The sequence below is a fragment of the Alosa sapidissima genome, chromosome 19 (assembly GCF_018492685.1).
Source record: "Alosa sapidissima isolate fAloSap1 chromosome 19, fAloSap1.pri, whole genome shotgun sequence".
In the NCBI taxonomy this organism is placed as follows: Eukaryota; Metazoa; Chordata; class Actinopteri; order Clupeiformes; family Clupeidae; genus Alosa; species Alosa sapidissima.
Window position 1 is genome coordinate 28,922,110 of NC_055975.1, and position 27,901 is coordinate 28,950,010.

The 27,901-nt window shown below is 43.8% G+C and overlaps 2 protein-coding genes across 3 annotated transcripts in view; both read right to left on the minus strand.

Annotated features, from left to right (window-relative positions):
- The window catches only part of dicer1 (dicer 1, ribonuclease type III), a 42,993-nt gene extending 25,718 nt beyond the window's left edge, over positions 1–17,275 (minus strand). The window contains 13 exon segments of the mRNA XM_042072000.1: positions 169–411; positions 567–699; positions 990–1,462; positions 2,314–2,482; positions 2,804–2,964; positions 3,501–3,635; positions 3,853–3,977; positions 5,709–5,871; positions 6,123–6,335; positions 9,981–10,097; positions 12,208–12,262; positions 15,184–15,262; positions 17,163–17,275. Of these exon segments, the coding sequence (XP_041927934.1) occupies positions 169–411; positions 567–699; positions 990–1,462; positions 2,314–2,482; positions 2,804–2,964; positions 3,501–3,635; positions 3,853–3,977; positions 5,709–5,871; positions 6,123–6,236 (1,716 nt within the window). The 5' untranslated portion in view covers positions 6,237–6,335; positions 9,981–10,097; positions 12,208–12,262; positions 15,184–15,262; positions 17,163–17,275.
- Positions 17,276–19,470: 2,195 nt separating this feature from the next.
- The window catches only part of clmna (calmin a), a 31,753-nt gene continuing 23,322 nt past the window's right edge, over positions 19,471–27,901 (minus strand). The window contains exons 9-13 of one of the 2 annotated variants that reach the window (XM_042071812.1): positions 25,344–27,878; positions 24,052–24,227; positions 23,475–23,553; positions 23,001–23,059; positions 19,471–20,988 (exon numbers count right to left, since the gene is read on the minus strand). In XM_042071812.1, the coding sequence (XP_041927746.1) occupies positions 20,829–20,988; positions 23,001–23,059; positions 23,475–23,553; positions 24,052–24,227; positions 25,344–27,878 (3,009 nt within the window). In that variant the 3' untranslated portion in view covers positions 19,471–20,828. Of the gene's footprint in view, positions 20,989–23,000; positions 23,060–23,474; positions 23,557–24,051; positions 24,228–25,343; positions 27,879–27,901 lie in introns of both variants that reach the window. The other variant, XM_042071811.1, reaches the window with a different exon arrangement.

Below are 27,901 nucleotides of genomic sequence, written 5' to 3' on the forward strand. Positions count from 1 at the left end.
GGTTGTGACCAGGGTAAACTTTGCAAGTAACAATCATTTCAATCTCAGAGGGCATGTCTGTGTGCCCAACCTGTCAATGCAGACACTGTGCAAATGTATCAGGAAAATGTTAAGATTCTTGATTTTGTAAAGGTATCAACGATGACAGGCAGACTCAGGACTCTCTACCTTTTCTATAGCTTTGTAGGTTTTGAGATCCTCCTCGAAGGCTTTCGTCCGCTCGCTGTCAGCGAGCATGATGTAGTTGGAGAGGGGAGCGCGCGCGCGGCCCTTGGACTGCACGTAGGACCGGTACTCTGTCGGCAGGTCAAACCGGACCACCAAATTGCACTTTGGGATATCGACGCCTTCCTCCACGATGCTGGTCGCAATGAGCAGGTTGGTTTCATGTGCACGGAATTTACGGAGCACCTGGAAAACGAAGCGCAAACAAAACAAGACAAGAGAGACACCGATGACTAACACACTTATGAACTTCCTGTGTTATGGCCTGAGGAGACACCAAGTCTGCCATTGTGAGCCATATTGGGTGGCATAGTAGTCGGCCATGTTTGTGAGGTCCTCACCTCCTCCTGTTTCCTGAACTCCACCTCCATCTGTTTGTTGCGAGGCTGGTTCTTGCCGATGCTGTGGCCTGTGATAAAGTTGCTGCTGATGTAGGCCAACTCAGGGTCCTGCTTCCCTGCCTCTTTGATGAGCCTGAGAGAGGACAGGCAACACCCAATGTACAGCTGAATTCATTCATTTATGTAAAAGTGACCATTTCAAAAACGTGTGTCCAGTGTAGATGTAAAAATGGGCATGTTGTATTGTTTGTTACCTAATACAATCATACATTGTTATACATTCAGTTAACAGGACAGAAGTTGTGAAAAGTCTTTAATTACATAAGAATATGTAGAAATTCGAGAAGTTCATTGTTACGGTCTTGCTCAATACAGACATATCAAAATTGAAATCTCGGGTTTATGAACGTAATGTCCACCCACCGGTTGAGCACCACAGCTGTGTAGCGCCTCTCCACGAAGATGATCCCGCACAGGATGTTGGTGAACGGCGAGGGAAAGTTGGCCTCGGGCTTCTCCTTGGTCTCAACCTCCTCGTCCTCGTCTTCGTCCTCCGAGTCGCTCCAGGACACGTAGTTGTCCTGGTTGCGGTTGTTGTACCACTCGACGCTCTCAAACTGCTGCCGCTCGAAGGGCTTGTACTCGTGCAGGATCTCCAGCAGCTTGATGACCTTGGGCGTGACGAAGCGAAGGTCGAGCGACGCCGGGGAGAAGTGCTCCTCGCAGAGCGCGTGGACCTTGCGCAGGATGGTGTCGGTGAACAGCAGGAACTTGCGGTTGAGCTCCTCCTGCTCGTGCTTGATGTACTTCTGGAGCTCGCGCACCATGATGCCCGCCGCTTTGTCCGCGCACCACGGCCCGAGCACCATCAGCACCGCCCGGCAGTCCGCCAGCACCTGCGCCAGAGGAAACAAACATGTCTGACCTGAGCCCCAGGAGCGGACAGAGAGAGGGAGAGAGAGAGGGGGGGGGGGGGGGGGGAGAGAGAGAGAGAAAGATTTTCCTTTTCTCTCTTCTGTCCAGTATCTTTTATTAGTATAAGTATATATATATATATATATATATATATATATATATATATATATATATATAAGTATATATACTCTTATTAGTATAAGTATATATATATATATATATATATATATATATAAGTATATATACTCTTTTGATCCTGTGAGGGAAATTTGGTCTCTGCAATCCGTGAATTAGTGAAACACACTCAGCACACAGTGAACATACAGTGAGGTGAAGCACACACTAATCCCAGCGCAGTGAGCTGCCTGCAACAACAGCGGCACTCGGGGAGCAGTGAGGGGTTAGGTGCCTTGCTCAAGGGCACTTCAGCCGCTTCCTACTGGTCGGGGTTCGAACCGGCAACCCTCCGGTAACAAGTCCGAAGCGCTAACCAGTAGGCCACGGCTTAACTCCCTCACCATCCTTACCTCTGTACAGGGCTCAAAAAGCAAGGGAAATATGTGTGCCAGAAGTTATCAAGAATGTTTTGAAACTGAAATGTCTGAATTCCAGCACAGTGAATTGAGAACTACAAGCCTTGAGTCTGCCTGTCTGGAACAGTTTGGCACTTCCTTGCTCTAGAGAGGGAGCTAGGTTTCCTTTCTTCCCATTTTCTTCTCTTCTTTCTATCTCTTACTCACAATATTTTCCCCTCTACCTGCCGGGCTGTTTATCTTATCGATCTGTTCCACTGTCTCCAGAGCGGTCATCGCCTGTCACAGTGCGTGCTGACCTGCTTGGAGATGAAGGTGGGGTCGCGGTCTTCCCGCTGTGCGGACAGGTTACAGTCGTTGAGGAAGTGCAGGGCCTCTTCCAACTCCGTCAGGAGCCGCTCGGACAGGCCACTCTTATCCTCAAATGGGCCGCAGTCCAGGACAACCTCACGGGGCTGGGAAGCATATCTGAACACACACACACACACATTAATATAAGGAATTATTTTACCTCAAACATCAAAATGCCTTTGCCTTTATGGTCATTTGATGCATTCAAATGAAACATAACATAACGTTCATGAGTTACAACCACATTTCTCAGGTAGGAACTGTAGTGCAAACATTTATTTTTATGGACAGATACCAACTCTCTTAATCTTCTCCTGTATCTATTATTTTTTGAATCCAAATCATTCAAGCTTTTAAATAGCCACCAAACCGAACCCCAACTTGTAATGAACCATGTTTCTCCAATGGGAAATGGCCTGATAACGCGTAGTGGCGTACCGGTCCAAGACGACCAGGTCTGTGGCAGTTTCTGCGTTGCTCTTCAGGATCCTCTCCAGGTTGAGGATCTTCTCCTCCAGGTCGCAGGGGTCACACTTCCCATTCAGGATGGAGGCGGTCAGACCGAGGATGCGAGGACAGCACGGGAAGCCATCACAAACCTGACAGCAGCCCAGAGGATAGAAACGTTCAAAACAGCACAAATCTCATCTCCTCCCAATGAAACTCTCCAGAGACAATCCTCAACTCAAAAAATTAAAACGCTAAAAAAATATATAATTTTCTGGTTGAAACACTTGACAGAGGAATCCTCCAACTCTATGGTGTATGAGCGCTACCTGGCAATAAGCCAAATTGCTCTCGATAAAAATCGAATAATTTCTCAACAGTGCATACTTAAACAATCCAAGTACTGTTATCCATTTCGACACAGATGAGAATGCAAATGGAGCCACATACCACATGCAAATAGGTTCATAAATACCCCCTTCGCTGACCTCCCTCTCACACATAACAAGGAGAGGACCCCACCGATTTAATTTCAAGCACTAAAAAAGGCTTCCATGTTCATTCAAACTGACAACGCCTCTCTTTTTCTCCAGGAGAAATAATGTCAGGGTAAAAGGAGACAGCCACACAATGAGGGAGGCTCGGTGGTGTTCCAGAGGCCCCCTCGGGGCAATGACAGTCATTTTACCCTCATTATCTCTCTGTAGGGATGGTCCGTGATGGCTAGATGGCACTCGTCAAACACCACCAGGTTGATTTTGGACAGCGGCAGCACGCCGGTCTGGAGCACGTGGAGGAAGATGTGGCAAGGCATAACGAGCACCTGCGGGAGTGAGGCAAGCGACAGCAGAGATGAGAGCAGATCAGGGGGTCGGCGCTCTGCCGATTACGGGATGACATTTCACAGGGCCTCTGCTCATCCTTTTGTAATTCAAACCACGACGCGGAAAATTCATGAACATTTCCAAAAGGATTCTTGAAATTGGTAGGGAAATGATTAAAAAAAAAAAGTCAAACTTTCTCGTTGTCTATAATCGCACCTGATTTTCGAAAATTTCTAGGCTCCATCTTTCTGACGTCCAGGAAGTACTTTCCTCAGTGTACTCGCCAACTCGGAGGTCGGAATGTGTCCGAACAGTAGCTGCTTGCTGAACCACAGACAACGCTTTACAACAGACACACAAACACAAAACAGTCGTCAATATTTACAGGAAAGCCATCGTACAGCTACACAGAGTTAAGATGAATCACACATCATGTATTTTGTTTTGTTTAGAGTTAAGATGATTGGCACATCATCTTTTTAAGTTTTGTGTGAAACCCGGTTTAGTGGGTCTTTCTTATGAAGCAAATTGTGCACCAATTTCCACCTTTGGAGTAATATTATAAAAGTGACCACAGTTTAAGAGAAATTGTGCCCCATCGGACACCAGAATCAAGACTGTTAACGCTGTGTGTATGCCAGGATAAGCCTAATAACCAGGACATGAAGTGCTTGTAGACGCAGTCTGTGTGTATGTCAGGATATGAAGTGCTTGTAAAGGCAGTCCAGTGTTTCCCAGAGAATTGAATTCCATTTGTGGTGGTTGGTTTAGTATAAGTATATGTACTCTTTTGATCCTGTGAGGGAAATTTGGTCTCTGCATTTAACCCAATCCGTGAATTAGTGAAACACACTCAGCAAACAGTGAACACATAGTGAGGTGAAGCACACACTAAGCCCGGCGCAGTGAGCTGCCTGCAAACACAGCGGCGCTCGGGGAGCAGTGAGAGGTTAGGTGCCTTGCTCAAGGGCACTTCAGCCGTGCCTACTGGTCGGTGTTCGAACCGGCAACCCTCCGGTTACAAGTCCGAAGCGCTAGCCAGTAAGCCACGGCTGCCCAGACTGCAGTCTGTGTGTGTGCCAGGATAAGCCTAATAGCCGGGATATGAAGTGCTTGTAGACGCAGTCTGTGTGTGTGCCAGGATAAGCCTAATAGCCGGGATATGAAGTGCTTGTAGACGCAGTCTGTGTGTGTGCCAGGATAAGCCTAATAGCCGGGATATGAAGTGCTTGTAGACTACAGTCTTTGGTGTACCAGGATAAGCCTAATAGCCGGGATATGAAGTGCTTGTAGACTACAGTCTTTGGTGTACCAGGATAAGCCTAATAGCCGGGATATGAAGTGCTTGTAGACTACAGTCTTTGGTGTACCAGGATAAGCCTAATAGCCGGGATATGAAGTGCTTGTAGACTACAGTCTTTGGTGTACCAGGATAAGCCTAATAGCCGGGATATGAAGTGCTTGTAGACTACAGTCTTTGGTGTACCAGGATAAGCCTAATAGCCGGGATATGAAGTGCTTGTAGACTACAGTCTTTGGTGTACCAGGATAAGCCTAATAGCCGGGATATGAAGTGCTTGTAGACTACAGTCTTTGGTGTACCAGGATAAGCCTAATAGCCGGGATATGAAGTGCTTGTAGACTACAGTCTTTGGTGTACCAGGATAAGCCTAATAGCCGGGATATGAAGTGCTTGTAGACTACAGTCTTTGGTGTACCAGGATAAGCCTAATAGCCGGGATATGAAGTGCTTGTAGACGCAGTCTGTGTGTGTGCCAGGATAAGCCTAATAGCCGGGATATGAAGTGCTTGTAGACGCAGTCTGTGTGTGTGCCAGGATAAGCCTAATAGCCGGGATATGAAGTGCTTGTAGACGCAGTCTGTGTGTGTGCCAGGACGAGCCTAATAGCCGGGATATGAAGTGCTTGTAGACGCAGTCTGTGTGTGTGCCAGGATAAGCCTAATAGCCGGGATATGAAGTGCTTGTAGACGCAGTCTGTGTGTGTGCCAGGATAAGCCTAATAGCCGGGATATGAAGTGCTTGTAGACGCAGTCTGTGTGTGTACGCATACCTGCATTGACCAGAAAAACGGTCCTCTTGCCGTTCTCCCAGTAGTCTCCCCGAATCTGGTGGGAGAGCTCTTTTGTAAGGAGTACTGCAATAAAGGTCTTCCCTGAGCCAGTATTTAAGCAGACAATAGTATTGTGTTCAAGAGCTGCTTCAAGAAGTTCAACCTGTTGGGGACAAATCGAGTTCGACATCAGATACATGTGTTCTGAATTAATATATTTGTTTTGGATACTCAATTAAATGAACTGATACATTTCCTTAAAAATGCAGAGGTCAATGTGATAAACCTATAAGATAGATGCATGCATGATTCATATGGGACTGAAAAACCAGCAAGCATTTAGCACACCCCATAGGCACGGTAATTAAAAAAAAAAAATCCACTTGGCACACATTATCGGCCTTGGCCACTTGCCTGATATTTCCTTGGTGTATAAATGTTGTCATGGATAGCTTCCTGTTGCCATGGGAGACCGAAGAAAGGCCCCATGGGGGAGGACGCGGGGGTCACCAGCTGTAGTCCAGCCATGCCTACGGGGCTGATGAGGGGAGGAGGGGGGGGTCAAGAGCAGGATAGCCTCCAGTCGTCCAGTGCTTATCTCATTTCATCCTGCTGCTCCGAAGCTTACTGCAGAGACCAGAAAACACACACACACACACACACACACACACACAACAATAAGGCAAAAGACACTACATAACCTCAGTATTAGCTACAGTGTGATGGCTGCCAAGTAGGGATGGGCATCGTTAAGAAATTATCGATATCAATGGCATTGTCCAGGTCGATGCGATTCCTTATCGATTCCCATATCGATTCCTGTACCGTTTGGTGAACACTTATAGCAGTGGTCCCCAAACTACGGCCCACCACCTCATTTTGGGTGGCCCCCCAAAACATGTCCATGGTATATAGCATCCGGCCCGCACGGGAGTACGACATCGTCAAACTATAACCTAGGGCTTGGCGATATATCGGTATTACGACTACGACCGATATATTTGTGAAAACGATATGTAGTTGAGACAATATCGTAATACCGGTATTATGTCAAATAATGGGCCATTTTATCAAAGCCACTTGTTCTTCTGTGTTCAGACCATTCAGATAGCCGCAGCTCTGCTTAACTGCGCCCCTTGCGTGTGCACGTTCTCCCTCGCAGCACTACAAACTTTCAAACATGATGGACACCGAGTCAGATTTTGTTTAGCTTGATCAGAGGTTGGTGCTGATGCCTATTCCGTCGGCACATCAACGGCTAGACCGAGAATTCTCGTTGTGAAATCAAAATTCCACTGGAGCTCCAAGCAGTTTTGTACACGCAGATTTAAGTTACAACACTGTTTACAGCTCGGTAAAATGTCACGGTAAAATGTCATTTTTGGTACATAGCCTAGCTAATTTAAATACACCGATGAATGCTTGCGTTTAGCGATATACAGTAGGAGATCTAGTCCTCAGGGAGACAACCTACACGCTGATTTTATTAAGAGGATATGCACGCGACTCGCGAGCAGATAGGGCATCATTTTTTATGATTCCTGAAACCCCATTCAATCGTGCATAGGGATTTTTCTTACGAACAGAAACATGCAAAAATGAACGCATACAAAACAACGGTAGCGTCTATCACACTCTTGATGAGTGACTCAGTTACACTGTTTAAGTAGCCTAATTGTTTAAAACTATTTTTGTTGTTGATAGCAACATGTCTAGGCCATCGTAGTCTACATTTGCTTGTCATCTAGGCCATATCAAACCCTTACAGGTAAAAAAACTGCATTGTGTGACAAAACTGCAGGTTTTTTCAATATTGTTGTGCCCAAAATAGCCTATTGCATTGTGCAGTACAATGTAGGCCTGCGTTGTCAGTCAGGGTCAACTTTTGGTCTTTTGTTATTTGCACAGCTTTATCAGAGCAACTGTAACCTATGCCTATTGTAGGCCTATGTTATTGTTTACACCTTTTTGCACAGCTCTGTTAGAGCAGTCTGAAATGAATATAATTAAAACTGGCTGTGTTGTCATAATTGCCGTGTTGAGTGAATATACCAAGCACTTCGCTCTTTCTGTTTGAAATATCAATATCGTATCGATATCGTATATCGCCAATCAGCCCCAAAATATCGGGATATCAGTTTTGGTCCATATCGCCCAGCCCTACTATAACCTCCGCAATTTCCCCCATTCATTCTCTATGGCGAGTTTTAACAGTACACATGTAATACTCCTTTTGTCCACTGGTGGTTATTTTGGCGCTGTTTCGCGTTTGCCATCAAAAACGGAATGAAATGTAGGCCTACCTGCAATGTAAGAGGCCTATGCTGACTGCATCAGTGCTCAAAGTATTGTAAAAGTTTATCAATTAATTGTTAATAACTAACTAACTTCTATTCAAGTCATATTTCTGGGACTTTCTGGGATAATTATTTCTATTTTTTATTCACTCGTTCAAATGTTCATAGGCCTACAAAGAGGTCACAAGTTCAGGTGAGTGAAAAGTTAGAATGGTGGTCATTTCAGACCACTTCAGCGCTTCATAAAATTCTCATAGTTTGAGAACTTTACATTTTCAGAGTTCAGAGTTCACACATTTTTTATAAAATATACTTTTGGGAATGCAAAAGTCTTTTTATTAGTATTATTTAATTTGAGTTACGTTTTACACTGATATGGCATGATGGCAATATAAACACAGCTAACAATGGTATTAAATTGCAATAGCCTATAGATTAAATGTAATGGAATATTCAACTAAGGTAGACTGCTGTTGTTCACAGCACTAAGCTATTTATGGTTACTGATATACTCCGAGTCTCTGGCCCTCTCTTAGAGCCAGGCATAGTAAGCTGGCCCTTGGAAGAAAAAGTTTGGGGACCACTGACTTATAGGATGGCTTTGAGAGTTGTTGGCTTTGAATGTCTAATTTAAAGTGGTTTTAGAGAATGAATATCAAGTCTGCAATAACAATACAGAAGTTGAATTCTTTAAAATTTCTAAAAAAGTAAACATTTCTAAAACAAAGCTTTGTATTGGAATCGTTAACGTTTGGATGTGTACGATTCCGATGGATCGAAACATTTGGAACAGGTTCCTTACCGATACCTAGAACCGATTCCCAAGCCTAGCCACAAGCACTTCTAGAATTAAAGATGCACTTCAGTCATTGATGAACCCCCGAAAACACATTCACATATGTACATCCACATGTTTTTTTAGGGCTGTCAATCGATTAAAAAAATGAATCGAATGAATTACATACTCTGTGATTAATTAATCTAAATTAATCGCATATATATTTTTTGCTGTGAAAGTATTTTAAATATTTAAATTCAAATGAATCATTGAATAATCAGCATTAGTGACATTAAAGTTCAAAAACTCTTTTATTATTATTTTCACTGTTCAAATAATGGCCATAATAATCTATGATATGACCTAATATGCTGAGGAAATCAATTCAAAAGTGGAAGAAGTTTTTTTTCACATACAAGGCATTTCAGGCCACAGATATAACCTAGGGGACACAATGAAAATAAATGAACACTCCCCTGAATGTCAACACTATTTCTTTGCATTGATGTGCGACTTTAAAGTTGATGAACTCCGGTGATATGCAAATTCCTTGCTGCAGACATTGCAGAGGGCTTTATTTTAATCAACATTTTATTTTTATCAACATCAGGCCGTTTTTTAAAAGTAAATGTTGCAATCAATGATCTAGGCAGCACATTTTCTTCTCTCTCCTTTATTTTACAGTCTAATGGTTACTGACTAGAATGGCTCGGGGTCAAAGGTCACATGGAATCGATTAATCTGCCTTATTTTTTTTAATCAGTTATTTTTTTTCAAATGAATTAATCAAAACTAATCAGTTATTTTGACAGCCCTAGTTTTTTTTTTTTGTTTATTTTTTTTTTTTTACAGCAGTTGAAAAGCAAGAAACGACCGTATTTTCCCAACTATTAGCCGCGGCTTATACAATGATTTTGCAAACTTTCTTCAGCAATGAGGTTAATACACGGGGGGAGTTAATATGGTATTAATATGGTTTTGCACAAATGGCCAATGTTTCACAGATTTGTTTTTTTTTTTTGTTGCGGTGGTAACGGTGACAAGCTCAGGCCCGCGATAGGAGTCACGTGACCGCGGTATTGCGGTAATGTGGTTACCGTCCCAGGGCCGTAGCTGATGCTGTGTAAATACCCTTCAGTTTTGTGTTTTTGTGTTTTTGTGTATTTTGCGTTGTGCCAGTCCAGGGCAGGTACTCACAGATTGGGTCTCAGTCTCTGACACTGCAGCACGAGCAGGACGCTCTTATCCTGGGCCTCATTCTCACTCACGTGCCATCAGCTCCGGTGGGAGGCCCACATCACTCTTCTGAACGACCTGCACACACACAAACACACACCACAATCACCACAAAGACAGAGAGAGGGGAGGGAGGGGGGGTTATATGTGAGAGAGTGTGTGTGTGTGTGTGTGTGTGTGTGTGTGTGTGTGTGTGTGTGTGTTTATGTTTATGTGTTTGCCCAGAGACTCTCTAACAAGCCAAGTCCCATTATTTCCAATGGATTTATGACATCTCCCATTCATCAACCTGTAGCACACATTACCTGTCACAGTGCATGAATGGATTCAACATATTGCACTTCCATCAAGCCTGGCAATTTAAGAAACCATATATCTGTGGAAATGAGACCGGGGCTGACTCTGTCTGGAAGGCTTTGCCCTTGGCTGTGCAAACAATAAACCGCATAGGAAATCTATGTCTTAGGCTATTCCATATTACATCAATGCCTGACAAAAACCTTCACATAGACTTAGGCCATAAAACAACACATCACAAACGCCATGTCTACCATAAGGTCTCATGTGGTACATTATCATCCAGTCATCGCTGCATGGGAGAATAGCAATGCCATAGAATGACGAACAAAGGAAAAATCAAATTAGAATCTACATTACAACATTCCATTCAAGATAACCTGAGAGCCATCTCTGGCCATCAACTGGCTATCTAATGAAAAATTAATTCCACACTGTGTAGAAGAATTTCACCCTGCTGTCCAACAGTACTGCTAAAACAACATCTGCTATCGGAGTCCCTCAGCGCACCAACAGTGTAATAAGGTCCTTTGCATGTTCAATACATGCAGAAAACATGGTGGTAAATAAATGAAACCAAAAACTAGTTGATGCTATAGCATTTGATTAACTACACTCCAGATACAAGAGCTTTTAACAGCATTGCCTCAACATACTTCTCATCAGGGTTGTATGATATGACCAAAATTTGGTCAAACCATATTTATCATGTCATATCTCGATAACGATAAACATCACAGTATAGGCAAATACATTTTATGCAAATTCAATGAGAAAACTGTTCATATAACTACACTAACTGACTAGCCTATTTGCTATTGCATTTTGAATTATGTACAGTTGACAAACAAGGTCTAAAATGCTATGTCAGTGATCCTCACTATTTTCTTCACAAGAGCCACATTGGCAGTGCAAAATCAAAAGGAGACACTTTTAAGACAACATACTAACTGCCCTTTGCAAATGTGCATTTCTACATATAAATATCCCACAAAAAAAAAAAATAGCACATCCAAAACAGCTAAATATATACAGCTAATGCTTAATAACTTCCTTTCACCTTCATTATTTGGGTGAAGGAAGAAGTATAATTCAGATGTTTGCGTTTTGTAGTGCAGTATTGTATGTTTATGAAGCACATTTGAACAAATATATTGGCTGTGTTACCACATAGCCTACAGTGGGTCCCATTTAGAAATGGCCACATAGCACATTCGCGCTTTCCGTGATACACGCATAGACAGTAAAAGATACACGCAGCTGCATGAAATGTATTACAACTTATCGCCACAAGGTGGCAGTTTAAGTCCGCTGTGGCATTGCCGGTAAACAGGGCAGCGGACTGCATTCAAAGGCGTTGCAAGTGGCAGTGAGATACTGTTAGCAGAACGAAACTAAAGATCACCTCGTTGAAGTCACACAGTAGTAGACTAGGATCAGAGCCTACTTTTGTTTTATCAAGCTGGGGCCAGAGATGATGGCCTTTGGCGAACAGTTTAGGCCTACTCAAAATGAGTAAAACCAAATTCGGCGAAATCTCGCCAAAGCTGCATGCGAGCCACCAATAATAGCTTGACGAGCCACATCTGGCTCGCGAGCCGCGCAATGAGTAACACTGTGCTAAATGTAGGCCTATTTCAGCAACCTGTCATTGGCAACTGTCCTCATTTATGTTATTCATTAACATAGTTTTTTACATAGATAGATTCTGATCATGGGAAGGAGTAAAGACAGTATTTGAGAGACGAAACAATATGGTGCCCTACTGTTCATACACACTTAGCAATGGGAGGCTGTCCAAGTCCTCTCTAATGCTTACAGCTGACTCCATAACCATAACCACCTAAACTACCGTAGCAGTAAAAGCAGTCTGAGGCGATTTGATAAATACCTTTAGAGCAGTAGATGACCAGTCAGGGTCAACTCTACCAATTCGTCTTGATACACTAGAGAGAAGGAGAGAAAAATAAGTTGAATTTTAAGAGAATAATATTTTAACTGAGAATGTGGACAGGCTGTTGGCATGGGGGTCCGCTTAGATACTGGATGACAACTGACTTGTCAACGCATTTTTTAGCCACACCAAATCAAGACCACACGATCACCCGACCTCAAACATACACACACACATACACACACACAGTGCTCTCCACAGCTGCAACCAATCATGGCAGTCATTTCAGCTCAAGTAACACACGGCTTCATTTTTATTGAGGGATTGGTGAGCACATTTGCTGCTGGTTAAGAATTTGCTTTCCAAATCAATGCAAGGGATCATAAATCTGGGATTTGACTGTGCATAATATTCGCTTGCAGATTCTAACAAACGCCGTGCTGTCCATCACTGTCCCACCTGAATGGCCTTTCCATGTGTTCGGACAGTATTGCAAATGCTGCATTGTGTGTTCTCTCCTGTTAAATACAGTCTACGGTTATCTTATACAAAGGCAGCGGTTTGTTAATGAAGTCGACAGAGTAGCCACTTCTAAGAACGGTTTAATTAGTTTAGCCTGGTGTGAATGTCTTACAAGAGGTGCGAAGAATAATCATATCCCTTGCAACAAATCTCTATAAATTGGGAGTCAATCACACACACACACAAACAGAGAGAGAGAGAGAGAGAGAGACAGACAAAAACAAGCGCACGTGCGTGCACATACACACACACACACACAAAGATGTGCAAGCACAAAGACACAGACAAGTGTCCCAGCTGAATCCCCTTGCAAACACAAGGCCCCTGGGAGCCAGACACCTTGTATAACGGAGTCTAGCACAGCGCCACGGACAGACTGCATTCCGCAGACCCAGTCAAGGCCTACAACAAAGCAGCGCGCTTGACCTACATTGCCATGCCAACGCCTGGGCAGGCTAAGACAACACGAAGGGAACCAAGTCAACAGACACCTCTACTATTTACCCAAGCCAACATTATGCAAGGCCAGGACAGATAACACCGTCACCGAGCAGGAGGTATGACCAGCAGGTACCTGGTAACTCCAAGGGATTCTTTAACAGAATTTGGAAGATTCTGTAAGCGAAAATAGGAGGTTTGTTTGGAAACACCTTGTAGGTTATAGGTACCAAGCATTGTGAAAAATCTGCTTTCTGCAGTAGATTAGCACAAGATCCATGTGTTGTCACTTCACACAGGTGTGTTCACTAAATAGCTCATCTAGAGTGTAGAGTTACTAAGACTCGACTGGTTTAGAGAATAGTTGGAACAATATGTGATAGGTCACTTGGCCCTTTGCAAAGACATCTGAATAGGTAGGTACCTAATAACATTAGCCAAATAACAGAGCTACTGCAGAATAATTTCTTGAATAAGACACTTAAGGAGAATAGGAGAAGCTTTAATGTTGCTTCAAATGCAGTGTTGGCATAAGTTAGCTAGGCTATATGATTAAATTAGGTAAAGTTAGCTAGGCCTAACTCTTCAATTGTAAAGCATAACATGCTTTTCCCAAATCACGGTAGAAACGTCGATGCAGCAGTATAGTAGCAGATAATCAGGCAAGTCTTATTTAAATAAACTCCTGGTGCACTTACAGACTTTCTAATGCCTCGTTATTGGACTAGAGGTCATAGTTGTACTACTGCAGAAGTTTCGTACCATTCAGGGCATTATTAGTGGGGTTATTTACGAGATAAAATTTGGTTCCATCACGACTGCAGAACGTCATTAGTTTCTGACAGCGCTACTCAACCAGGGTTCGACCAAGGGAAAAAGGTTCTGGGAGGGTGTTTGGCTCGGGGTCATGGTGCAAAGGACCCTAGGGTGAAATTATTCCTAGGGTGAAATTATTCGCTTTAAGTTCTTGGAGCAATAACGCTAGGAGGCTATCCAAGGCCCAAACACTACTACAAGTGGCACCTAGCGAAACAGAACCACAGGGGTCATGCTTCTGTCCAGCTTGTCTGACTAAGGGTGCGTTCGTAAAATGCCGTCCTACCACACTTAACCGTTCATAAATTTGGATTTATAGTGTTTATTCAGAACATCACACTATCAGAACGTCCAGAACGTGTCAAATTGAATTTCGAACTCACCCTAAACTTGTCCGACATAGCAACAAAATAAGAGGCGGGGCTTGGGATTGATCATTTGGGTGTGGTTTCAGCAGACAGCAGACCTACTCACAACATTTGACATTTTGAAAGCTAAGCTAATCTACTTAGCGATGTTTTCCTTCATTCAGATTTGTCTGGGTGGGTAACAACACCCAGTTTTGTGGTGTGACAAACTCAGAAAACATGTTTATTTTTGGTTTATGTAGACTTTTAAGATCTTATCAAGTTAATGGAGCTTTGTTGAAACAGTGATAAGCTTAAGCAAACACAGTAAGTCCTGTGATATTTCATAGACTACAATAAATCAGCTAGCATTTCATGTGCATAAGACTTATAGAAACTATACAGGCTTACTGGAATGACTTCCCATACACAAAATATGACCTTGGAAATAGGAATTCTCTTTTTTTTCAAGGGGAAATCACCCAGGAAATGGTAGTACATTGTAAACAAATATGTGAAGCCAAACCTGGGCCAAAAACATTTCTACTACAAATAAAAAAAAAAAACTTGATAGTACAATATTACAACACTTCTGTGAATCACATAGAAACAAAACAGAATAACGTGTTTTCTATTGTTTGCTGTTTTCTTTTCTGGACTTTTTTTCTCCTACTTCTACTTAGTCCGACTAAGTCCTCCCATAAATAATGTTATGGTACTGAGGTGAAAATAGAAATTATTATTCAAGCAAAAGAATCATACGCTGTGGTCAGATGAACAAACCAAGAGGTCTCTTAAGCACAAACAGATTTCTGAAACCCTCTGTAATCACCACTTGCAATCAACTGACATCTTAAAAACTTGGGTTTCAGTCAAACCAGTCACATGAACTGGGCCAACGGCAGCCCTCCATGTCATCTATCGGTGACCTAGAAAAGGAAGGCGAGGCTTACTTACATGCACTCATAAATCTACATCAACTATACACTCTCGCTTTCATTACGGTCACTTGGGGTTTGAGAGAAATGACAAAATCGGTTTGTGTGTACGGAGAACATTTGCGGAGCACATGTGCAGTTCTGGCCTGGCCCCAAAACATGAGCAGAATGAAAAGTGCTTGTTTAAATTGGCTTTCAGATTCAGCATATGAAATTCTACAAGGAAAGACTTCCATGTTGAGTGTGAAAGGGCAAATGGAGGCAACATAATTTCAATGCAACAAATCTACTGGGGCGTTTCATCTGACAACGCAGAAGACATTACGTTAAGCGGCCAGCACTGCAGCCCATTCACGTTGTAATTTTTTCACTGCTGGTAAGACTACATCCCACAAAGCAAGACTCACTAACAAACCAAATAGCTTTGTTAAGTATACCCAAAGTAGAACGCTACATAACATGTTGGGCAAAAATGTTGCTTATTTACGGGCAAATTGTTGCTTACCGAAAAATACCATTACAAATTTACTTTTTGTTTTGCCAACATGGGTAATGTTAGCCTAACGGTATTAAAACGTTGTACCATTAGGTGCAGACAGTAAACAACAGCTGATCGCAAACAACAGACCTAATCCACTTATGTAAACATAATTAACCAACTTCAATATGTTACGTTATTCAGTGAGCTCGAATTAATGTACGTTAACGTTAGATGACGCTTCCTCATACATGACAAAGAAAAGGAAACAACTCACACACACACAATGCAACACAGCCCTTTGGCCTTTTATGACAGCTTATGGATGGAATTCCATGAACATCTGCCATACTAACATTAAGGCCAATCCAAGCTAGCGGATTCTCTCTATCCATAAACTGGTGTGATGTGCACTGCCACATCAATGACCAAGTTAGCTGCCAAGCTCATAGACTGTATACAGTCTATGTCCAAGCTAACTTTAACGACGAATTTCTCATACAAGAGTAACGTTGTTTTACTCATACACCGTTAACTGCTTCTAGCGACCAAAGTTAAATTTCAAGACGTATATCAGTTGAAGAACTATGTAATAAATTAAGTTCCTCTACTGGTTTGCTGTATTCAAGGGAAACCTTGTGGTTAGCCTACACTCCGGATGACTGAATTTCACACGTACTAGGCCTCAATGCGACCTTGGCATTGACTGGCGCTAAACGGGCTCAAGACACAGCCTCTAGTACAGCTAGCTAGCATAATTAGCCAGCTAATGCTAATGCTAGCCACTCTGGCCAAATATTACTGACGACCAGATGGGTTGCTAGCAAGCCACGGGTCACCCCCTGCTTTCACTAATGCATGGCATTACAATGACCAACCCGTTACTTACCATCGAAATACATTGATCATATTATCGCAACGTTAAATGATCTGATGGCAAATAAAAAGATTGAGCTCCTAGAGACAAACTTTGCAACATTTTATGAGTGTGAGGCTGTCAAACGTGCATGCTTAGCATAAGCTAACATCAGGGCGCAAATCTCCATGCGTTGAGATGCATGCATAACGGCAGACAGTCAAACAACCGTAGCCAGTGAAAATATGCTGTATTTTCCGAACACGATAAGCCACCAACACGCGAACTGTAGACATACTCGGTTTTCGTGACATCTTAAACTTTATGGACAGTCTGAAATAAACTGCAAGATATACATATAATGTACATTTCGCTGGCTAACGTCGGCAAATTAGTTTGCAAAACAGCGATGGCAGCTAGCAATCCTTATCTAGCTCGATGGCTAGTTAATTGATTATCTTGAGGGTGCGACAAGACACGGTTTTCGGCTAAGCTTGAATCACGGTGATCGATAAGAGGTAATACGCATACATCGTGCATCAGTCCAACATCCTCACCTAATATAATGTCTTTATTTGGCCGTCCTGAATTAAAATGTTCTTGTTATCTCGCTAGGAACCCTTTTCTCCATTCCCTCCTGCTGTTGTCAGACTCCAATAGCTCATTCGAAGCAAGCAGCAACTAGCGCAAAGGATACTTTAGCTTCCGGCTAGCGGTTTCAAGAAGCTCCAGTATAAAAGTCACAGTGCCCACTTGCAAAGGTCTGTAGTGTGAAACAGTGTGCACAGTTCACTTTTACAATAAAAATTAACACATAGACATCTCAAACGTTACTCAAATTAAGATTGTTCATGTGAAATGTAAACTGTAAACTGTCTTGGATGAATGTCACTAAAATTCATGAAAAAACTGACATAGGCCTATTTTTAACAAGAACATAAAATCATTTTAAAAATCCACTTTCAGATTTGTCATCTCTACATGCTTAGCTTTTACCCAGGGGTTTACCATCAGAGATTGCTTGCTAAGTAATGGCACAGTAAATTGATTGTGACATTTATTTTGACATGTGTTACTGCCCTCAGTCTCAATTTCCAATTTCTTTGTTGCTGAAAGTTTTCCTGTTTAAGCAGTAGACTATTTCTTATGAGCATAGTTTACTTTTATTTTGGGCTGTGTGATTGCATTCATGAAGAGAGTAAGCATTCTTAAACAGTTTTTGTAGCTTGATAACACCTGCAGAAATATATTTGGTTTGGTGTCCTTTGCTATTTTTTTTCTAAAATGTAAAACACTGTGCATACACAATGCGTGTAAATAACATGCTATAATCGAAATAGGTCATTCTATCAAATATTAACTGTCCATGCAGTCTTCACTAATGTGTGCAAATAAAATAGTACGCAATTCGACCACCAGATGGCAGTGGTAGCAATGTTTAAGAAGGAGTAGATTTTCAGACATTTCTGTGACATTTCTCATTCGACTTCATGCAGCGCTACGCAGATCTGGCCGAACGTAATCTAGCCTATGCTCAGTGGCGCAAAAAGTGGGTATGCGCTATATGCGGCGCATAGGGGCGCAGCTCCATGGGGGCGCCAAAGCATGGTAAAAATAATAATAATAATATATTTGGTATTTTCTATATGTAGCTACTGCTGTCCGTTTCTGAATCATTTCAACATTTTCTCAATGTTCTATAACATTTTAGAGGACTAACAGGCTAGAGTAGGCGCCCTATCTCATAAGACCCAGGGAGTGGGGGCGCCGTGAGCGCTGGGCGAGCAGATAGGCCTACGAGTAGTGAGCACTGTCTATGGTAGTGAGTTGCCGTCTATGGAAAAAGATGGATACAGCAAAAAAAAGCTGTTGACGACTAAAAATAGAAAAAGAAAGAGGGAAAAGGAGATGGCATGTCAAGGGATGCAACAGCAGTTAAATAAAGTGGACGGTGAAAGGCAACAGGTAGGATTTAAAGTGATGACGTCTGTACTTGGAGGCTTGCAAATATGAATGTTAACAGACTAACTAGCGTTTTTTAAGCATAATGCCGATTGAAACATAGCCTATTCCATTCAGATAGCTAGGTGTATACCATGTTCATATTTTAATATATATAATAATCATATTTTTATTTTAATGGCCAACTGCAAACAGAAATGTCATGCTAGCAGCAACTCATTACATGTTTCCATATCCTAACAATGAAGGCCTTGTAATAACGTAACAATACTCCTTGTAATAACGTAATATTGTGTTGTCAATGTGGTGCAAACCAACAAGGCTAGAGTGCCTATCAGCCTTATCCATTTTGAGCAATAACTGGCAAAAGGACGTTATGAGAACCGTTTAGACTCTCTTAAAGTGGCAACGCACCATTTCTATACTTATCAAGTATAACATCAAGTTAAACATCAAATTGGCAGCATTTCTTTAAAAACATATTCGATAGGCACTAATGCACAGTAATAGTGTAAATTATTGGCCTTTTGTTTTGCTTTAGTTGTTTGTGTTTTTGTTTTTTTTTTGGGGGGGGGGGCAATATTGTTGTTGCATACCCCTCAAAAATGGGTAGCTGCGCCCCTGCCTATGCTGGATTTAGTACAGTGCATGCTTGCATTGTGCTAAAGAGTCCAACATGCATCACATTCTGTGCACCACTGCATGAGGGGGAACGAGAGCATTGACGTGTAGTCAATCTGACGTCTACTGAAAGAGGTCACGATCAATACATGTATGAAACATTGCTTAGTGTTGAGATTAATTTGGACAATAACACGTCCCTTAACACAATGTATCAGGTTGTCTTAGCCTGCTGACAACAGGAGGGCAACGGTAAAACAAGTACAACAGTGGACAGAGAGGGCAAAGCATTTCATTTATTGCACTTCACAGGTGCTTTTGATACATCATTATCAGATCTGATACAAAAGCAAAATGCAGTATTAGGCTTTTAAATGTCTCAAGCGCGCGGTTTGAACGATCACATTCGATTCCCACCACACAAACACACACACACACACATACACACACTCGCTCATCACAAACACACTCGTTCATCACTAACACCACAATATGCATCACGGTATGTATAAGCACAACTGTAAAGGCTGTGTTGTAAGCAATTTATTAAAACAATGTTAATGTCAATATTGTGCCTGCCCTATAGCCTACCTATGTTGACAAAAAATATAGTCATGATATTCTGTGTTTGTGTAATTACCTCCTTTTGAGAGATTGGAAGATGCATTTTTATCACATTCGAAGTGTAAAAACAAAAATAAACAGCAAGTGAGGATGTACTTCAGATGAACTAGAGGTAATCATGTAATTTCTTTTGTGAAGCAAAACCTCTCTCTCTCTCTCTCTCTCTGTCTGTGTGTGTGTCGGTCTTCCCTTAGGATTCCAAATGTTCAAGCACAGTAGAGTAGCGTTCTGCATAATATATAAACATGCTCATGTTACTGAAAATCATTCTTTCTATGCTCAACTTCAACAAAAATATGGCTAACATTTCTGAGATTAGGCTCTATAAATATATATGAATACAGATATTTACTGACTATGTTAACTTTTAAGAGTATCTGATACATTTCTGATCGCTATAATTTTGACCTCTCTAAATTTCCATCTTTGGCAGTTTGTGTTTTGTGATTTAAAAAGTGCAATAGACACTACCCCTTCTCTTTCAATGCCGAAAACTACCAATACACTTCATAAGAATAGGAACCATGAGTTCATTTGCCGTAAGGAAGTTGTGCATTACGTATAACATATTTAAAAGTCTGTAAAAATCAAAACTTTCACGTGTACCACTGAATACTGCATGCACAATTATATAAAAAGAACTTTCCATGGGTGGCCACTACTTCATTGATAGTCTTTTACAACATAATATTTACAAAATATCTTGAGGAATCAAATGTACCTCTTCATAACACACACTCCAAACAGAAAAAAACAGGACTACAGTAGCACAGATATATTTTGTGACAAATTATCTTCATGTGTAAATACATCAACTGAAGATGGGTTAGCGTCCAAATAAATTCTCAAATGTTTATCTTGTAGTAATGAGGGAAGAGAAAAACACTTTTAGTTCACTTGACTATATTTGCAGAGCAGTGAAATGCTCCGTTCACTTGACTATATTTGCAGAGCAGTGAAATGCTCCGACTCCCTTCAATGTCATGTGACCAAAGTAGATAGGTCCTGCAATATGATCACTCTTCAATGTTGAGGAGGAGTTGCGGAAGAGTTCGGAAGTCTATCTGAGGCAGGACGAACAGGCAGTAAACGATAAGCCACAGGACGAGCAGAAGGCAGATTTCTTCCAGCGTGAGCTCCACAGGCGGCTCTCTCTTCTCGGGTTTGCTCCCTCTTCTGTGGAAGGAGCAGGTGCCATATTAATGAATCACAACTGCAAAACACCCCCTCGGTTACACAAGGGGACACATCATTTCAAAATAGAAAGGTGAGCAGCACTGCAGGGTTCTTGTTTTCTTTTCTTATTTTTTTCCTCCCTGTTTTGTTTTGGTGACGCATATTGCGGTCGATCCCAGAAGGTGAAACTGACACATCTTCCTGAGTTACACCCTTATGAGACATCAGCAGATCAGGCGTTCGTCATGGCAACAAAAATAAACAACCTTGCCACTGGCAGGCCGAGTGAGAAAAGGTAAACAAATATAGCCAAACAGAAAAGGTAAAAAAAAACATACAACCCCAGAACAGATAAAGTTTTTAAACATGTAAAATGTGAAGAAGAAAAAAAACAGAAAATAGCACCATCTTATCTGGGCCTGAGCTCAGAGATGCCACCATCTTATCTGGGCCTGAGCTTGTTTAAAATGGACTGAGGTAACATGGAAAAAGGTTCTGTGGTTAGACCAATCAAAATTTGCCATTCTTTTTGGAAATCATGGATCATCCAAATCATTTGGGCTAAAGAGGAGAGGGCCTATCCAGACAATGTCTTTTCCAGGGAATACCTTGAATATTTCAGGAAAACAATTAATGCCAAAATGAATTCTGCACATATTTAAATAGTATTTCTCCATAGAGGAAGAGTCCAGGTGCTAAGATGGCCTGTCTGCAGTCCAGATTTGTCAAATTAGGTGCATAATGGAATGAAAAACATGACTAAGAATACCCCAACTGAACTTGAGCAACTGAAATCCTATACCGGGAGTAATGGGACAACATCACATTCTCAAAAATCTAGCAAATGGTCTCATCAGTTCCTAAACATTTAGAGAATGTTGCAAATGAAGAGGTGAATCAGCACAGTGGTAAACATGCTCCCATCCCAACTTTTTTGAAACATGTTGCTGGCATAAAATTCAAAATTAACATATATTTTCCATGAAATAGTCCAAATTTTCATTTTCAACATTTGATATGTTGTCTATTTCTTTTTTGCTGCTAAATATGGGTTTATGGTATATTATCACATTCTGTTTTTATATACAACGTCCCAACTTCTTCTGTTTTGGGGTTGTAGAATACAGGTGTTCTTTTCATCAGCATCATTTTCACCTATTTGTTCAGATTGAAGGTCCACTGAATCATATCACAACAGTTCACTTAAAAGTTCAGATGGCTCAAAAGCATAGTGCATGTCCAAGTTGTGACAAGAACAGTTTGGGCATGTGTGTGCTTGCTGCCAAGGCTGGGTTAGACTGCGACATCATGACATCACCAGCAGTCTGGTTTCTGTGTCAGTCCACAGAGGCACTGGGAGAGAAGTGTGTATCGAGACAGGGGGAAGCAGTGACCCACATTGTCATCGGCTCTCTATTCCCAAAAGGACAGCCATCTCCAAAGTCCAGCTCGTCTCGGGCAACTCAGTTTTAGACCAGTGGCACCAGCGTCCCACAGGCCTGGTGCAGACTCTGAGGCAGCTCTGAGACATACTTTTTGGTCTAACTAGGACCGGAGCACACTACCCTTTAAGTGATTTTTATTAGTGCAAACCTTTCGACGCCCATGCGTCCTAGTTAGACCTTGGGTCTCCTCTTTTATACTTTTTGGAACATTTAAGCTTCATAGGATTTACATTCCGAATACAAACAATTCATAAAAAAAATTAATTATTTTATATTTAGCAAAATGGTTTCCGGAACTGTCCTGTTCCTGTTTTTGTGCTGTAATCAGCCATGAAAATTCCTTTCCTGCTCTGTATTAGCTAATCAGAAACCATCCAAACAAATGCTCACCCTGTCTGCCAGTTCTTTGCAGAAGAGACACGGTGAGCCCCTATAGGTCCTGTGTCTGGTACAAGTTAGGCAGGCATGCTAACACCCCTTACAGAACCAAGAACAAGGGTCTGATTTTGAACAATGCCTTACTGAACTTATTAAATAACACATTTTCAGGTTAAACAAGTGAGGTACCTTCTGTAAAGGCTGATTTTGTCCGGTGTGCAAGGCTCCCCACTCTTCTTATACCCACTCTGAGGACACAAAAGATAAAGAGATGCTTAAAAGGAAAGAATATACAGGACATACACACATACAAGGATACAAGGATACAAGGAAGTTTATTGTCACATGCATATAGTTACTGGATGTAAGAAATGCAGTGAAATTATGTCTGGTGTCAGCCTATTTGTGCATTTATGGGGGGGGGTAAAAAGTGCAGTAGAAGAGGGGTTTAGTAGATTAAGTGGCAAGGGCTGCATAAGAAAGGTGGGGGAGGATTGGGATTGGGGGGCACCAACAAGGAGCACCCAAGAGCAACAGGGGCAAGGAAAAACTCCCTTACTAAGGAAGAAACCTTGGGCATACACACACACTAGCTGGCTACTGCTGAATCAGCATGCAAAACCATTTCCCCTCTAACATGGACGGCTCTGATGTGCAACCAACCTGATCCTCTATGGGCAGGGCTGAGGCCCTCAGATACGGGCCCATGGAGGGCTGCCTCGGGTCTTCAGTAGCATGCTCCCTGCTGAAACAAAAGGAGAGGATTATCCTCAGAAAGCCATATGCTTCTTCATCTTTAACTGGACTTAAGTACAATCTCACCCACTACAGCAGTAAACAAATGAAATCCAGATTTAGTAACAATGCAAATATGTACCTCAAGGAAATCATATTTCCAGTTCATAGAGTGGGACATGGCAGAGACCTCTGGTAACATCATACGATGCATAGAGTGTTTGCTATGCTGTAATGTTTAACATTTCAGCTTTTGAGAGAGTTGGAAATGACCTCTTTCACACGGCGCAACAGCGGGTATCAACATTTCTAACAGCGACCTCACTTCAGTACATTTAAGGAAATTTCGTGTGCAGCCATCCGGGGCCTGCAGCTGCAGGTCATGGCCTGTGAGAAACCCGACTTCCCCCCGATGAGCCTCGCGTGTTTCGGATCGCCCTGGTCCACTCCCCGGCGCTGAGCAACGGGCCTGGCGCACAGCGCGGGCTAAGAATAGCGGGCCTACCTCAGAGTCGTCATGTTTTCCCTGGCGCTGGTCCACTCTCCATCTTTCTTAATGAGCTCGCCCGAGCCTCCGGCACCGGCCGCATCGGGATCGCCGGCGTCCCGGTCTGCCTCGGCGAGCCCCTCGACCGCCTCGGTGTGGCCTGGCTCCGGGGATTGACCGGGTCCGTCGGACGTCTGTTGACACATTAGGGGTAGGTTAGGGTCAGTTAGTTATTAGTGGGGTATTGAGGTAGGGGGAAGGGGTGAGAGGAGAGTAGTAATGACTGTATGACTCATTACTACCGCACGCAGTACAAACACCCTGGCCATTCGGCAGGACGCCAGACGTGTGTTATCGTCCACTCCAAAAGCAAAACCATGTAATCAAACAATGCCTCACGGGCACTACGTCTTACTGTACCACCATTAGAGTTTGGCTGTTTATCAGTGTTATGAAAACAGTGTTTTTATCTGTGAAGAACATGTTTTGTTCTTGAACTTGTTCTTTTGATGATGACTAATTCTTTTTCATATGGAAACAGTTTGAGGTAGAACATTGAGTTTTGTAGAACTTTGGGAAGTTATTTTGTTTTGTTTTCAGTGTACAGGAAGAGGTTTGGGTAAAGATTAGTTCATGGCTTAAAACCCAGGGTAGAGTTTCATACAGCAGAGAGATTAAAGCAGTGCTTCCTCTCTGTCATCTGCTAATGGGTCTCGCTCTGATGACTGATTCATTATTCGGGGGTTGTGTACAGTACTTGCTGCTCGTTAACAAACAGAGATCTCTGCGGGCAGTGAGAAAGTGGTGATCTAGTTTCACAGAGTGAACGACATCTAAGGGAATTCACTGCTCTAGAAATCTTCATACGTGCCCCACCATTACCTCCACCCCCCCCCCCCACCCCACTGCCTCTATCAATCATTTATCATGGGTGGAAATGTGTGTCAGGACATTCAGCACCAAGCAACCCAATGTCTGATCCCCTGGAGCGGCCAAACAAAGCTCACAGGCACAGTATTATCATGAGGGCTTGGGGAGGGGAGAAATAAATGTAATTAAGCCATTTCATGTCATTTCCTCCATTTAAGTGCGCTAAAAAAAGGACCATCGTGACCGCACGCTGAGTGCCTTGCCTCTGATGTCATCACTGATAATGTAAGTGCTGCTCGCAAAGTGCAAAAATGGAAACTGTTCTCATGGGTACAGATTCAGAAGTAATTAGTGTCTGTTGTTGTGTGTGTGTGCATGTGAGTGAGCGCGTTTGTGTGTGAGTGATTGGGAGTGTGTGTGAGAGTGTGTTTGTGTTATACCATATTTCGAGGTAGCCCCTCATCTGGCTCTGCCGGTGTCTGAACGCGGTCGCGGTCGTCCATCTCGCTGTCGCTGCTGTCAGTGTCCGGTCCGGGCAGCCTGTCCTGCGCGGGTGCTGGCTGCAGCGGCGCCACGCTCAGGGCCAGACGCAGCTCCTGCGGCACGCTCCCACAATCCTCTGCTCCGCCGCCGGCCTCGTCCGAGCCATTCAGGCCCCGGCCTGCCGCGCCAGCCTCACCCTGGCCGCGAGGGTTCGTGGCGCTGGGCTCGGCGAAGGCCTCGATGACCTCGGCGATGGGGACGTCGTAATGCGGGTAGTACACCAAGTCCAGGGGGATCACAGACACAGGTGCCCGCACAGTCTCGTCCGTCTCGTCTGCCTCGTGGTCATTCTTCTCCTCCAGCCGTGTGTCTCCAGCAGAGGGCCCGGCGTCTCCCAGAGCTCCCTCAGGGTGCCCTGCTGCTGCTGCTGCTGGTGGTGCTGCTGCTGCTGCTGCTCCCGGCTGAGCCTCTGCACCAGCTGGCTCGTGTCTGGGCTCCCATGCTGCTCCTGTTCGTCTCTCCAAAGCCCAACTCTCCGCTCCTTCCTTCACTGAGCTTTCTGCGTTCCATTCTGTTCCGTTCGGTATCTCCGCCGACTTGCTCTGCGTTTGACCTGCTGGATCATCGGAACTTTCCATTCCATCGTGTTGACTTGCTGGCTTCTGGCTGTCTGTGCTGGCTAAGGCCTCGTCAGGTTTGCTCTTTGTGTAACTCTGCTCATCTTCAGTCTCACATTCCGGGACACTTTCCCTCATCTCAACTTCAGCTGATTCCGGTTCCGACTCCCCTTCACTGGTCTTGTCCACTCCATGTCCTTCACCACAGGGCATACCAGACTTTTCTTCATGATCATTCACCTCAGCCACCTCAGCTGAGCTGCTAAAATACATCCTGTCTGTCACCTCGAAGTCAGAGTCCACTCCACTGGTCATCTTCTGGTTAGTGGTCACCTCTACTGAGCTGAGATCAGTTATCTCTGTGACGATCCCATCACTGGTCTCTTCTACATCCCCTGGACTAGTAGCCTCCATCTTTTCTCCAACTGTGCCTTGACCTCCCTTCTCCTGGTTCAGAACTGGACTAGAAGCTCCTGGCGCCTCACAGAGTCCGAGACCTTGAGGATCATGTGGGACTGGTTTGACCTCGTCCTTGTCCTCCTCAGACTCCTCCTCCTGCTGCTTCGCATTGCTCTCCTCCGGCTGTCCAGATTCCATGGGCGTCTCTACCTCCAGTCCACGGGCTGGCTGCTCAGCGACCTCACCGTCACCGTCGCTGTCTTCCGCCGACTCCACGTCGACATTTTCGGCGTAGTGGATGTCCTCCTGCTGAGCCTCCAGCACGTCGGCTAGCGCCATGTCCTCGGAGCGGATATCACTTTCACTCTCTGGGAGCTGGACACTGTTACCTGAAACAGGACAGCCAGGCACGACAGCAGGCTCGTCCGCCTCGGTAATCTGATCAGTCATTCGATCGGGCGTTTGTTCAGCATTGAAGGACGGCTGCAAATGGTCTGCCCACTCTGGATGTTGTGTCTTCTCTTTTGACTGGTTTTCATCTTGAACTATTTGTTCATCGGAGGACAAAGAGGCTAAGGCAGATTCTGCTGAGGCAAGTGATAAGGAACTTTCTTTGTCCTCAGGGAAGTATCCAGACTCACAAGCCCCGTCGGATAAATCAGCAGGTGAAGGCTTAACAGTCTCATGGTGGACCTTCTCCTCTGAACCTACGGCAGATCCGTTTGCGACTCCACCCAGCTCTGGCACTTTGTCTTGACCTTGGGCACTTGGAATGTGCGTGAGGGCGACGGCGTCCTCTTCAGAAGGCAGTGGCGTTTTGGCCTGTAAACTATCGAGAGAGCAGAGGGAGAAGTTCCCCTCGTCTATGAAGAGCTCAGAGTCCATACCATCATCTAATGGCTTCTCTGTTTCAAAAGGCAGGCCCTTGTCGGATGCTTGGGACTGGCTGTATGTGACAGATTCCTTCGCATCGCAGACTAGGCTAGTCTCGTTCAACGAGCCGTCGCTGTAGCTCTCCGGAAGCTTCTCCAGCGGTCCAACCTCGCTCGGCATCTCGCTCCAGGAGTCCGGCGAGCTGATGACGGAGTCGACGTAGGACGGCTGAGGGGAGCTGGAACTGGACGTGGAGGCGGACACGGGGCAGGATGCGTCTTTGGTCAGGTCTAGCGACCGGGTCGGGGAGCGGTCATCTGCTGGACTGGGGCTGGGGCTGGACTCGGCAGGGCTGGGGCTGGACTCCTCGCTGGCCCAGGCCTTAGAGGAGGAAGAGGAGGGTGGTGGTTTGGCCACCTGCTGCTCGGTGGACTCATCCGACACGGCAGAGATGAAGATCTTGGGGGGAGGTTTGACCCAGTCGCGCTTGACCACGTACGACGACGTCTCTCGCACCCTCTTCCCGCCATTGCGGGCCACTGAGTCGTTCAGGCGAGCACTCACTTTTGACGTGCTTCGGTCAATGACGTCAGAGACGTCATCCTGAAAATCAACCACAGAAACAA